At 42.1% G+C, this 13,375-nt stretch overlaps 1 protein-coding gene across 1 annotated transcript in view; it reads left to right on the top strand.

Annotated features, from left to right (window-relative positions):
• Positions 1–13,375, top strand: part of SVEP1 (sushi, von Willebrand factor type A, EGF and pentraxin domain containing 1) — a 469,484-nt gene that overhangs the window by 217,410 nt on the left and 238,699 nt on the right. The window contains exon 17 of the mRNA XM_073664736.1: positions 6,544–6,705. Within this exon, the coding sequence (XP_073520837.1) occupies positions 6,544–6,705 (162 nt within the window). The remainder of the gene's footprint in view (positions 1–6,543; positions 6,706–13,375) is intronic.

Here is a 13,375-nt window from a genome sequence, read left to right as displayed (position 1 = left end):
GCCATTAGGGTTTTTTTAATATGCAAGTTTTTAATTATTAATACTTTTGTTTTTTCTTTTTTTTCTTATTAGTTTTGAAGCGGGATAACACCTTTTGTTTGGGGTCATTCATATCATCGGAAGAACTTGATGGATCACGCTTCTTTTAAATTATGCCATATGTATATTAGGGCTATTGCTATGACTTGATATTGTATCTTTACCCATTATACATTGTTGTCAATATTATCAAATTGTATCATTGTCCCATGTGAATTGACCTGTCTTCCCCCCTCCCCCTTTTTATCCCTCTTATCTTGTTCCCCTGTCACCGTGCTGCCTCGCGACTTGTGGTGCAGTGCGCATGCGCTCTGGGTGGCGTGGTCTCTGGTCCGTGCTCAGCTGTCTTGACTCCCGGCCACGCATTTCCGGGTTGCGCGATCCCGTGCTTCCGGATGCGCGTTGCCGGGTGACGGCTGTTGCCCGTGCTATGAGGCCCTGGGACCTGGCGCATGCTCCATAGAGCACCAGTTGCTTGGTAACCTCCCGATCACGTGACTGATATTCTTGTCACGTGATCACTAGGGGAGGTATTTAAAAAGGTCCTTTTACTCAACTAACTTTATGCCTCTTGAAAAAGCCTGCAGCTTCAGCGGCGAAACGAGCGTCGGGGCTCCCTCCTGGACAGGTGATGATCTATTTTTCACCCCTCCATGTTTCCCTGTGGTATTAGTCGGTAAGCAGAACCTCTCTTGATCTTTATGATGTGGCAACTATACACACTAGTGGGTAATATAAATGCCAGTGGTCCGCCAGTCGTGCTAAATATTTATTAGGGTCCACATGTTGTGTCTTTTCTGAGGGGTGTGATGGCCTTTTTGCACCTTATATTTGACTTGTATTGCGACTGATAATATATATTGTAATATTGTATGATTTTGATGGTCAGATTTTAATCATGTATTAAATAAAAATCCGTTTTATGCCCTTTATACTCTATGTTTCTCCTGTTATACATATGTAGTTGAGTAGGCATGTGGGGGACAGGCACGATGAACTGACGGGTTGCCTGTCAACCTTTTCTCAAAAATGAAGGCCGACTTTTGTTTATTAGCTGGTATAATGTGTAGAGGAACACTATTCATGCACCAGAAGACTAGCAACTAAATTGGATATTCAGGATAAGGAGTTGAAGGGGTTCTTCATTATTTTAAAAGTTAACCTTCATTGGCCCGTGGTGTAAAAAATAAAAAATCACTCTACTCACATATTGGATTGGTGCTCCGTACTCAGCACTATGTTCCCTGTCATTTCTCACGTCAACATCTGATAGTGGTGCCATCTGACCACTGCAGCCAGTCAGCAGCCTCTGATCCGCAGCATTCTTCATATTCCATCTTTCCAAACAACTTTCTTCTTGTTCAGATAATACAGAATATGAAGGTCGCATGATATCCCACCAGCCTCCCATCAGATGTTGATGTGAGGAGACCAGGGGTGGACGCAGTTCCAAGTGTGGAGGAGCAGCGCCAGTCTGGTACATAATTATAGATTTGTTTTAATTGCTACACCATCCAAGCCCATCAAAGGGGGTTTCCACTACTATATGACCACCTTTCATTTGTCCTAACTCTTCTTAACAATTGCTTTTCTAATATTGTTTCATTACCTGCTTTTATGAGCGTATCTCAGTGTGGGTCACATAACTCTTTTTTGTCATGTAGGCACTGCTTCCTGCCAGTTACTTACGATTTGGACACGGGAATCAGATGAAATGAGAAGAGCACATCATTGATGTCCTCCATCCAGGCCCCTATCCTGTAAATTATGTCTCCCATCTTGTAATAATGTCCCCCATCCTAGCCGCCATCCTGTAATTGTGATTCCCTATCTTGGTCCCCATCCTTTAGTAATGCTTCCCATCCTGTAATAATGTCCTCGATCTAGGCCCACTTTTTCAATAATGTTCTCTGTCCTGGCACTCTTCTCCTACAAATTTAAAAAAAATATTCTTTTTACCTGTCCCCGCTCCCACATTGAGCAGCGTCCTCTACTTGTTCTATACTTGGCACAGGTGAGTGTGTCGGCACGTCAGTGACATCATGACCACCCATGAGTAGCATGATGACGTCATCTACCAGTGGCTTGTATAACTTTTTCTGCACATGGAGGTATGGATACACATTCAGCTGAAATAGGTGCTTGTGTCAATGGGCACTCTTCCTCAACGAGCCTGGACATGGTCACGTGACCCATACCAACGAGCCTGGGCATAGTCACGGGACCCATAGAAGCAGCACAGGTAATAAAGGTATATTAGAAAAGGGATTGTTAAGAAGAGGTAGGACAAATGAAAGCGGTAAAATAATGGTGGAAAACCCATTTAAAGGGGTTTTGTGAGTTTCAGCGAAAATTCTGCATGCGCTCTTTCTGCAATGTCCTGATTCCAGTCTGCTGCCTATTGAGTGGGTGGTCACGTGCGATATGCATAATTGAAGTCATGTGCGGACAAGCAAATTTTCCTACTTTTCAGAACCTAGTCAGCCTGTGGCTGTAACTATGCAAATATAAACACTTAATAATAAAATATAAGATACCATAATAAATAGTGCATGAACTAAAGATACTGTGCACATTCTTCAAAAATCCAAGGCACCGGGTATCTTCTACAGCAACATTTCAGCCATGGAAGGTCTTTGTCAAGCCAAGAAAAAATATACTGTGCAGTTGTGAGATTTATATTTGGAGATGCAGATCTTTAATTGACAAATGGAAATGTAGAAGGACATATTGTAGGCCTGTGTGGCAGATCTAGTGTTGTTAGCTGACTGGCCATGAAAAAAGCCTTTTGTCTTATAGCAAAACTTTGAATGGGGTCCTACTGTGCAATGACAACCACTATGTGGTGGTCCAGAAATGGAAAATATGTGGTTATCATAGTCTTTGCTATTTCCCTTGTGTCATTTAGGCTAGGTACCCTTCATCCAATTTTAATGTGGATACCCTCAAATGAAAGCTGAAAGTCTGAACTTCAACTGCATCTGAATTGTTTTGTTTAAAATTCATTGTGGTAATGTCTAGAACCAAAATTAGAAAAATGTTGTCTCTGTCCAAATATATATGGACCTAACTGTACACCCCACATTGATTAGTGATTTGAGGCCTTTTGTCTCCCTGAGAAACGGGACCCAGACGTGCCCCTGGCAAAGCCAACGAGATAATTGAAATTCAAATTAACTTCAATTGCGCTTCTCTGCAGCTGTGTCTTTTTTCAGGAGGGCCAAAGAATGTAGTTGATAGCATATACAGCTATATCTCATCTACAGCATAGTCTGTGTGAATACAATGTCCTTTTTCTGCAGCACATTGGCATATTTCACCCAATGAGTAGCGTTTTTGTACATCTAGATCACACATGTCAAACTGTGGGCCAAATGTGGCCCGCAGGGTGGTTTTATTTGGCCCGCGACACCAGAAACACTACCTCTATGTGGGGCACATTATTCTGTATGGAGGACTATGTGGGGCACATTATTCTGTATGGAGGACTATGTGGGGCACATTATTCTGTATGGAGGACTATGTGGGGCACATTATTCTGTATGGAGGACTATGTGGGGCACATTATTCTGTATGGAGGACTATGTGGGGCACATTATTCTGTATGGAGGACTTTGTGGGGCCCATTATACTGTATTGAGGACTATGTGAAGCCCATTACTCTGTATGGAGGACTATGTGGGGCCCATTATGCTGTCTGGAGGACTATGTGGGGCCCATTATTCTGTAAGGAGGACTATGTGGGGCCCATTATTCTGTATGGAAGACTATGTGGGGCCCATTATTCTGTATGGAGGACTATGGGGGGCCTATTATACTGTATACATTTCTTTCCAGTTGCCGTCACTATGAGTTATTACATTTTTCACACTTTCTAGTTTGGGAGTGCTGCCTTTATTTTTGAACATATATGGGAAGATTGGTTTATGCCTGCGAGGCTCTGCACCCTGCCCTCCTTTTTTGCTGGTGCTGCCTTGATTTTTTCTATCTATCTATCTATCTATCTATCTATCTATCTTTCTATCTATCTTTCTATCTATCTATCTATCTATCTATCTATCTATCTATACATCAATCAATCTATCTATCTATCTATCATCTATCTATTATCTATCTATCTACCTATCGGTCTATCTATCTATCTATCTATCCATATATCTATCTATCCATCTGTGTGCCTATCTATCTATCTATCTATCTATCATCTATCTATTATCTATCTATCTATCTACCTACCTATCGGTCTATCCATCTATCTATCTATCTATCTATCTATCTATCTACAGTCATGGCCAAAAGTATTGAGAATGAGACAAATAGTAATTTTTCCAAAGTTTACTGCTTCATTTTTTGTAATGGCAATTTGCATATACTCCTGAATGTCAAAGAGTAATCAGCTTAACAGCAATTACTGTACTTGCAAAGTCAATATTTGCCCAGAAAATGAACTTTAACCCCCAAAACACATTTCAACATCATTGCAGTCCTGCCTTAAAAGGAGCAGCTAACATCGTTTTAGTGATTGATCCATTAACACAGGTGTGGGTGTTGATGAGGACAGGGCTGGCGATCAATCAGTCATGATTAAGTAAGAATGACATCACTGGAGGAGGCTGGTTCTTGGTATCATTGTTTCTCTTCAGTTAACCATGGTTATCTCTAAAGAAACACGTGCAGCCATCATTGCACTGCACAAAAATGGCCTAACAGGGAAGAGTATCACAGCTACAAAGATTGCACCTCAGTCAACAATCTATCTCATCATCAAGAACTTCAAGGAGAGAGCTTCCATTGTTGTAAAAAAGGCTCCAGGGCGCCCAAGAAAGACCAGCAAGCGCCAGGACCGTATCTTAAAACTGTTTCAGCTGCGGGATCTGATTACCAGCAGTGCCGAGCTTGCTCAGGAATGGCAGCAGGCTGGTGTGAGTGCTTCTGCACGCACTGTGAGGCGGAGACTCTTTGAGCAAGGGCTAGTTTCAAGGAGGGCAGCAAAGAAGCCACTTCTCTCCAGAAAAAACATCAGGGACCGACTGATATTCTGCAAAAGGTAGAGGGAGTGGACTGCTGAGGACTGGGGCAAAGTCATTTTCTCTGATGAATCCCCTTTTCGATTGTTTGGGACATCTGGAAAACAGCTTATTTGGAGAAGAAGAGGTGAGCGCTACCACCAGTCTTGTCTCATGCCAACTGTAAAGCATCCTGAAACCATTCATGTGTGGGGTTGCTTCTCAGCCAAGGGAATCGGCTCACTCAAAGTCTTGCCTAAAAACACAGCCATGAATAAAGAATGGTACCAGAATGTCCTCCAAGAGCAACTTCTCCCAACCGTCCAAGAGCAGTTTGGCGCCCAACAATGCCTTTACCAGCATGATGGAGCACCTTACCATAAAGCAAAGGTGATAACTAAATGGCTCATGGAACAAAACATAGAGATTTTGGGTCCATGGCCTGGAAACTCCCCAGATCTTAATCCCATTGAGAACTTGTGGTCAATCATCAAGAGACGGGTGGACAAATAAAAACCAACAAATTCTGGCAAAATGCAAGCATTGATTATGCAAGAATGGACTGCTATCAGTCAGGATTTGGTCCAAAAGTTGATTGAGAGCATGCCAGGGAGAATTACAGAGGTCTTGAAGAAGAAGGGGCAACACTGCAAATATTGACTTGCTATCTATCGTATCCATCATATCTCTATCTGTCTTTCTGTCTGTCTGTTTGTCTAATCTGGCTTTCAATATTGTAATAGGGCCATCAATGAGAGAATATCCAAGAGACATTTATTGCCTGTCATTAGCTGTACAAGGAATTCACTCACTAGGAGAATACAAATGCTCTAAATGCAAATGTGTAGCCTCTGCTAAATTCCTTTGTATCAAAATGGAAATTGAAAAAATAGAAAGAAAAATATTTTCTATTGCAAGTTATATCAGTGTTTGAAACATTTTTACATGTACTTCGCTTGGCAAAATATTAGCCATCGTTCACTTCTTGTGTGTGTTACTTTTTCAGGTTGACTTTGCCAAATGACACTCTTGCGCAATTTCACAACAATTGTATCATAATTCTTATTCTCATCTGTAGTTCATAGAGAAAAAAAAATCAATATGTAATCAGGTTTATTTATTAAATGTTATAATAAGGCGTGAAAAGATATCTGGCTGTATAAAGGAGCTGAGCATCTGTCTTTTAGAATGTGTTGATCAATGAAGAGCGCTGAACTCTCGAGTTACATTATAGGATTAAGATAAATCAGAGGTAATCTTCTTAACTTTGCACTTTTTCATCAACTGATCGTAACTTTGCAGTAGATAGACAGCTATTATTTAGCTATAAAGATCATGCTGTATAACACACCGTGAATTTATCATTGTGATTAGCAAGGACAGGATCAGCATGAGTGCCATTTGGTAGCCTGCAGCTCTGAGCTTTTATCTGTCTTGGCATTACGGTTTGGTAACTGAACTATGTAGATAAAACTCTTGTGTTTGCATGATTCCACAGTAAATTGCCCTAAGGGGACATTTTATTCCCTTGAACACACCACATGTGAAAGCTGCTGGATTGGCTCCTACCAAAACGAAGAAGGCCAAATGGATTGTAAAAGCTGCCCTACTGGTACTTACACCGAATACCTGCATTCAAAGCGTGCATCTGAATGCAAAGGTAGGTACTGTGACCCCCGGCCATCTGGTAATGCCGCTTTCTGATTTCGGTATGTATTTTACCTGCACAAGCATTTTAATTACTGGATTATTTTAAAAATATTCTGGTGTACATTGTACATGTGCCAGTTGCAATTTCAGAATATGTATTGGATACAATCTATGTATTATTGGTTCTTGGGACCCATTACAAGGGTGAAGCAGTTTGGGTTTTATGGTCATCATAGGAGAGGGTGTAAACATTGCTTGCGACCAGATTCATAATGCCTAATCCAAAGGCAGCATGAATTAGAGACTGGCTAGGTTATAGAAACTAGGTATGTTTTGCATAATTTCAGAGAAAACACATTTAAAAACTGTCCAGGTACAGTTGTGCTCAAAAGTTTACATACCCCGGCAGAATTTTTGCTTTCTTGTCCTTGTTTCAGAGTGTATGAATGATAACAAAAAATCTTTTTCTCCACTCATGGTTATTGGTTGGGTGAAGCCATTTATTGTCAAACTACTGTGTTTTCTCTTTATAAATCGTAATGACAACCAAAAACATCCAAATGACCCTGATCAAAAGTTCACATACCCCACTTCTTAATACCATGTATTGCCCCCTCTAACATCAATGACAGCTTGAAGTCTTTTGTAGTAGTTGTGGATGAGGTTCTTTATTTTCTCAGATGGGAAAGCTACCCATTCTTCTTGGCAAAAAGCCTCCAGGTCCTGTAAATTCCTGGGATGTCTAGCATGAACTGCGTGATTCAGATCTCCCCAGAGTGGCTCAATGATATTGAGGTCAGGAGACTGAGATGGCCACTCCAGAACCTTCATTTTGTACTGCTGTAGCCAATGACAGGTCGACCTGGCCTTGTGTTTTGGATCGCTGTCATGTTGGAACGTCCAATTACGTCCCATGCGCAGCTTCCGGTCTGATGAGTGCAAATTTGCCTCCAGTATTTGCTGATAACGTGCTGCATTCATCTTTCCTTCAACTTTTACCAAGATTCCTGTGTCTTTGTAGCTTACACATCCCCAAAACATCAGCACTCCACCTCCGTGCTTTACTGTAGGAATGGTTTTCCTTTCATCATAGGCCTTGTTGACCTCTCTCCAAATGTAACGTTTATGATTGTGGCCAAAAAGTTCAATTTTGGTCTTATCACTTCAAATTACCTTGTTCCAGAAGTTTTGAGGCTTGTCTCTGTGCTGTTTGGCGTATTGTAGGCGAGATACTTTGTGGCAGTTGCGCAGTAATGGCTTTCTTCTGGCAACTCGACCATGAAACCCATTTTTCTTCAAGTGCCTCCTTATTGTGCATCTTGAAACAGCCACACCGTTTGTTTTCAGAGAGTCCTGAATTTCAGCTGATGTTATTTGTGGGTTTTTCTTTGCATCCCGAACAATTTTCCTGGCAGTTGTGACCAAAATTTTTGTCGGTCTACCTGACCGTGGTTTGGTTTTTACAGAGCCCCTGATTTTCCATTTGTTAATTACAGTTTGAATGCTGCTGACTGGCATTATCAATTCCTTGGATATTTTTTTGTATCTCTTTCCTGTGTTATACAGTTCAACTACATTTTTCCGTAGATCCGTTGACAATTCTTTTGCTTTCCCCATTACTCACAATCCAGAAACATCAGTGGCTGGATGAAAGATGCAAGTGTCTGTCTTGATCTCAGAAACTCACTCAGCTTTTATGCACACACACTAATTACAAGCAAACAGGTTACAGGATAGGATGTTACCTTTAGTAGCCATTCAAACCCATTTGTGTTCAATTCTGTGCATGTTATAAGGTCAAAATCACTAGGATATGTTAACCTTTTGACCAGGGTCATTTGGATGTTTTTGGTTGACATTACAATTTAAAAAGAGAAAACACAGTAGTTTGACAATAAATGGCTTCACGCAACTAATAACCATGAGTGGAGAAAAAGTTTTTTGTTATCATTCATATTTTCTGAAACAAGGCCAAGAAAGGAAAAATTCTGCTGGGGTATGTAAACTTTTGAGCACAACTGTACATGTGTCTTGGGTGACTAGTCCAAGAGGCTGGTCTCCGGTGATTTCTCCCTGCCCTGCTCCCCTAGACTGACAGGTCTCCTCTTATGTGTGTATAGGGATCAACATTTCAGTCTAAAGGGTGAAGGGCTAGCTTTTAAATGTATGTTTTCTCTGAAAAACATACAAGGCTGAAATAACATAGAATCTGATTCATGCTACCCATGGTTTGAGCAGAAAGAAGCTGCTTTCAACTTGCCTTGAAAGGGGTCCACATTCAGAAAATCCCAGTCTCGAGGCTGTTATGATCTGCTACAAGCACTAAGGAAAGAAAGGAGATCTGTCCCTGCAATAGAACTAAGCTAGATCCCTACGATGTAACGGGGAACCTGATCCTGCGATCAGACCCGCTAAAGTCCTCGGCTAGTCTGTACGAAGACCTATAGATGCAAGGGAGGGATCCGTACAAGAACTAGGGACTGGGATAAAGTTGGACACCTCCTAGCAGAAATTGTAGCAGTAAAAGACAAACACACAACAAAGAACATAAAGGTCCGAAGACCTAGCTAAACTGACTGAGAAAGGTAACTAAGCACCAGGCTAACTTAAGAGTAGAAATTACAATGAAGTCCAGCAAGGCCAGGAGGGCGGAGCAGGATTAAATAGGCAAAAAAAGTCATGTGACCAGCAAGATAGAAAAAAACTAACAGGAGAATTCTAACAGTACCCCCTCTTCTATGAGGATCCCCTAGGCCCAGGCTTATCAGGAAACCTCTTGTGAAACGCTCTGACAAGTCTGGAAGCAGAAACATCATCCGCCCTCACCCATGAGTTATCCTCGGGTCCGAAAAGCTTCCAAGCGACGAGATACTGCAAACTCCCTCTATACCGTCTAGAATTTAGGATGCGGGAAATTTCATATTCACCGTCCTCCACCACCGGAGGAACAGTGGCAGAGGCGTCTCCATCCGACACATAAACTCTTTTCAACAGAGAAACATGAAACACCGGATTAATCTTCCAGGAGGTAGGAACCTCCAACCTAACAGCAGATTGGTTAACTCCCTAATGCACCTTAAAGGGCCATACAAACTAGGGACCCAATTTTTTAGAAGGAATCCTCAACCGCAGATTCTTAGAGGACAACCAAACCATGTCACCAATAGCAAACAAAACCTCTTGCCGTTTCCTATCAAAGTACCTCTTAGATTTTTTGTTAGCCTCTTGAAGATTACCACGCACATCCGTCCAAACTCTCTCCAAATCACCGGAAAAACTCTCCTCCTCAGGCACAGCCGATACCAATTTGGAGAATGACCCAAAAGACGGATGTCTCCCAGAACAACAAAAAAAAGGCGAACAACCAGCAGAAGAGGATGTATGGTTGTTAAGAGCAAACTCAGCAAGTGGCAGAAACTCAGACCACCCCTCCTGATTGTCTGCCACAAAACAACGCAAGAACTGCTCAACATCCTGATTCTTCCTTTCTGTCTGGCCATTAGACTCAGGATGATATCCGGATGAAAACGACAAATGAACTCCCAACCTGTCACAAAAAGCACGCCAAAAACGAGCCACGTACTTAGGTCCCCTATCCGAAACAATGTCAGTAGGAACGCCATGTAGTCTGACAATTTCCTTGACAAAGGCCTTAGCGAGTGTCTTAGCGCAGGGCAGTTTGATGAAAGGGACCAAGTGACACATCTTGCTAACACGGTCCACGACCACCCAGATGACTGTGAAACCCTCAGAGGGGGGAAGGTCAGTAATAAAGTCCATAGCTAGATGTGTCCAAGGTGCACTAGGAACCTCCAGAGGGCAAAGCAACCCCGCTGCAGGAGTATGTGAAGACTTAGATCTAGCACACACCGTACATTGACGCACCCACTTAATGACTTCCTTCTGCCATCCAGGCCACCAAAAACTGCGACCCACAAGTCTCTTGGTCTCAGAAATTCCTGGATGACCTGCCAACCGAGACTCATGACACTCAACAAACAAATCTCTCCTAAAGGTCCTAGGCACAAACAGCCTCCCATGGGGAGTGTTAGATGGGGCATTCTCCTGTGCTTTAAGAATCTCATCTTCCAAAATGGAGTCCAATGCAGCAATCACAACACCTTCTTGTAAAATGCTCCCCTCCTCCTCAGCACCGACCATGGGAGAAAAGCTGTGAGACAAAGCATCAGCTTTAACATTCTTGGTACCCGGGATGTAAGTAACGGAAAAATTAAACCGCGAGAAAAAAAGTGCCCACCTAGCCTGACGGGCATTCAAGCGCTTGGAAGCATCAAGATAGATCAGATTTTTATGATCAGTGGAAACCTGAATGGGAAATTCAGCACCTTCCAAGAGATGACGCCAGTGTTCAAATGCGAGTTTAATAGCCAGCAATTCCCGATTACCAATATCGTAATTAAGTTCAGTCTCAGAAAATTTTTTTGAAAAAAAAGCACAGGGATGTACTCCATCCTTGTTTTTCTGAGACAACACCGCACTGACCCCCACCGAAGAAGCATCAACCTCAACCAAAAACGGCTTAGTCACATCAGGCTGCATAAGGATGGGAGCAGAGCTGAACCTCTCCTTTAGAAACACAAAAGCTTCAATGGCCTCAGTAGTCCACTGAACTGCATTAGCACCTTTCCTGGTGAGATCGGTCAGTGGTTTGACAATGATAGAAAAATTTTTAATGAATTTTCTGTAATAATTGGCGAAACCCAAAAACCTCTGTATCGATTTCAAACCAATAGGCCTAGGCCATTCCTGAACCGCCTGAACCTTCACAGGGTCCATCTCAAAGCCTTCGCTGGAGATAATGTAGCCCAAAAAACTAATTCTCTGTACAGCGAACTCACATTTCTCCAGCTTAGCAAAAAGCGAATTGTCAATTAATAACTGTAATACCTCACGTACGCTCCGCCAATGAGACTCCAGATCCGGTGAATAAATCAAAATGTCATCCAAATACACAACAACATTTTTGCCGATCAAAGGTCTAAGGATGTCATTAATAAGATTCTGAAAAAATGCTGAAGCATTGGTAAGACCAAAAGGCATAACCAGGTTCTCAAAATGACCCACAGGAGTGTTAAAAGCAGTCTTCCATTCATCACCCTCCTTCATGTGCAACAAATTGTATGCCCCCGGAGATCAATTTTAGAGAACCACTTGGCCCCCACTAACTGGTTAAACAAATCAGGAATCAATGGCAGTGGGTAAGGATTGCGTACAGTAATTTTATTAATCTCACGAAAATCCAGACAAGGACGTAAACCGCCGTCCTTTTTTTTAACAAAGAAAAATCCAACAGCCACAGCAGACTTGGAAGGCCTAATGTGACCGGCGGCCAAGCTTGTCTGTATGTATTCCTCCAAAGCCTTTCTCTCAGGAATAGTAAGATTAAATAAATGACTTTTAGGAAGAGTCGCTCCAGGGACAAATTCAATGGTACAATCATAGTCTCTATGGGGAGGCAAAATTTTGGACTCCTCCTCAGAAAAAACTCTCCAAAAATCCTGAATAGGTACAGGTAATTCCCCTTTTTCCACCGCAGCAATACGTCCGTTACAACACTTGTCATAACACTTAGGGCTCCAGGACTTAATTTCATTGGTAGACCAATCCAGTACAGGATTGTGCAATTTTAACCAGGGTAACCTCAAAATTACTAGAGAAGGCAAATTATTTAATACCACCAAATCCAAATTTTCTTGGTGAATACCATTAATAGTGAGGGGAAATTCACAGACGTTGTGAGTAACACTTTTCAAGGGGGAGCCATCGACAGAAACCACAGCAATAGGGGATGACAAAGGTTTGGGTTTTAATTTAAGTTTTTCCAAGAATCCCCCATCAATCACATTCAGAGTAGAACCACAATCCACAAATATCCGAAATTCAATTAATTCTTCCTGAGCAGCAGTAGTAGCAGAAAGAAATACCCCCTTAGTATTTAAACAGGCAATACGGGCGTAACTGACCTTTTTTTTTCTTTGTTCATACGAAGCACACAGTTCTTAATAAAATGGTCAGATTTCCCGCAATAAAAGCACAAACCTTCAGAAGATCTGCGGTCTTTTTCCTGAGAGCGGGGTGCCATCGCCCCAATCTCCATCAGCTCTCCAAAGTCAGTACAGACCCTCTCAAGACTCGGAGCTGACATGGCAGTGGATTTACTCTCATTAACCCTTGCACGCAGTCTCCTATCCACCCGTATAGCTAATTGCATTGCCTCCTGCAAGTTTCCAGGTGTGGGATAAGCAATCAGCAAATCCTTAACCCTTTCACCTAGCCCCGCAAGAAACAAACTTTTCAAAGCTGAATCGTTCCACCCCACCTGGGCAGACCACCGACGGAAGTGAGAACAATATTTTTCCACATTACCTAATCCCTGCCTCAAACGTCTCAATTCAGTCTCAGCTGATGAGACACGATCAGGATCATCATACAACAAACCCAAAGCAGAAAAAAAACTATCTACTGATCTAAAGCATGGATCACTAGGTTGGAGAGAAAAGGCCCATCCCTGAGGTTCTTTGCGCAAAAGTGACATTATGAACCCTATGCGCTGTGATTCATCACCAGAGGATCTGGGTCTCAAACGAAAATACAACAAACAAGCATTTTTAAAGGAAAAATATTCTTCTTGATCACCAAAAAATAAATCAGGCAAACGT

The sequence above is a fragment of the Phyllobates terribilis genome, unplaced genomic scaffold (assembly GCF_046119375.1).
Source record: "Phyllobates terribilis strain yellow unplaced genomic scaffold, ASM4611937v1 Scaffold_1__5_contigs__length_1240528914, whole genome shotgun sequence".
Classification (NCBI taxonomy): domain Eukaryota; kingdom Metazoa; phylum Chordata; class Amphibia; order Anura; family Dendrobatidae; genus Phyllobates; species Phyllobates terribilis.
The sequence above is the reverse complement of the archived record's forward strand: the minus strand, read 5'-3'. Positions and strand labels throughout refer to the sequence as shown.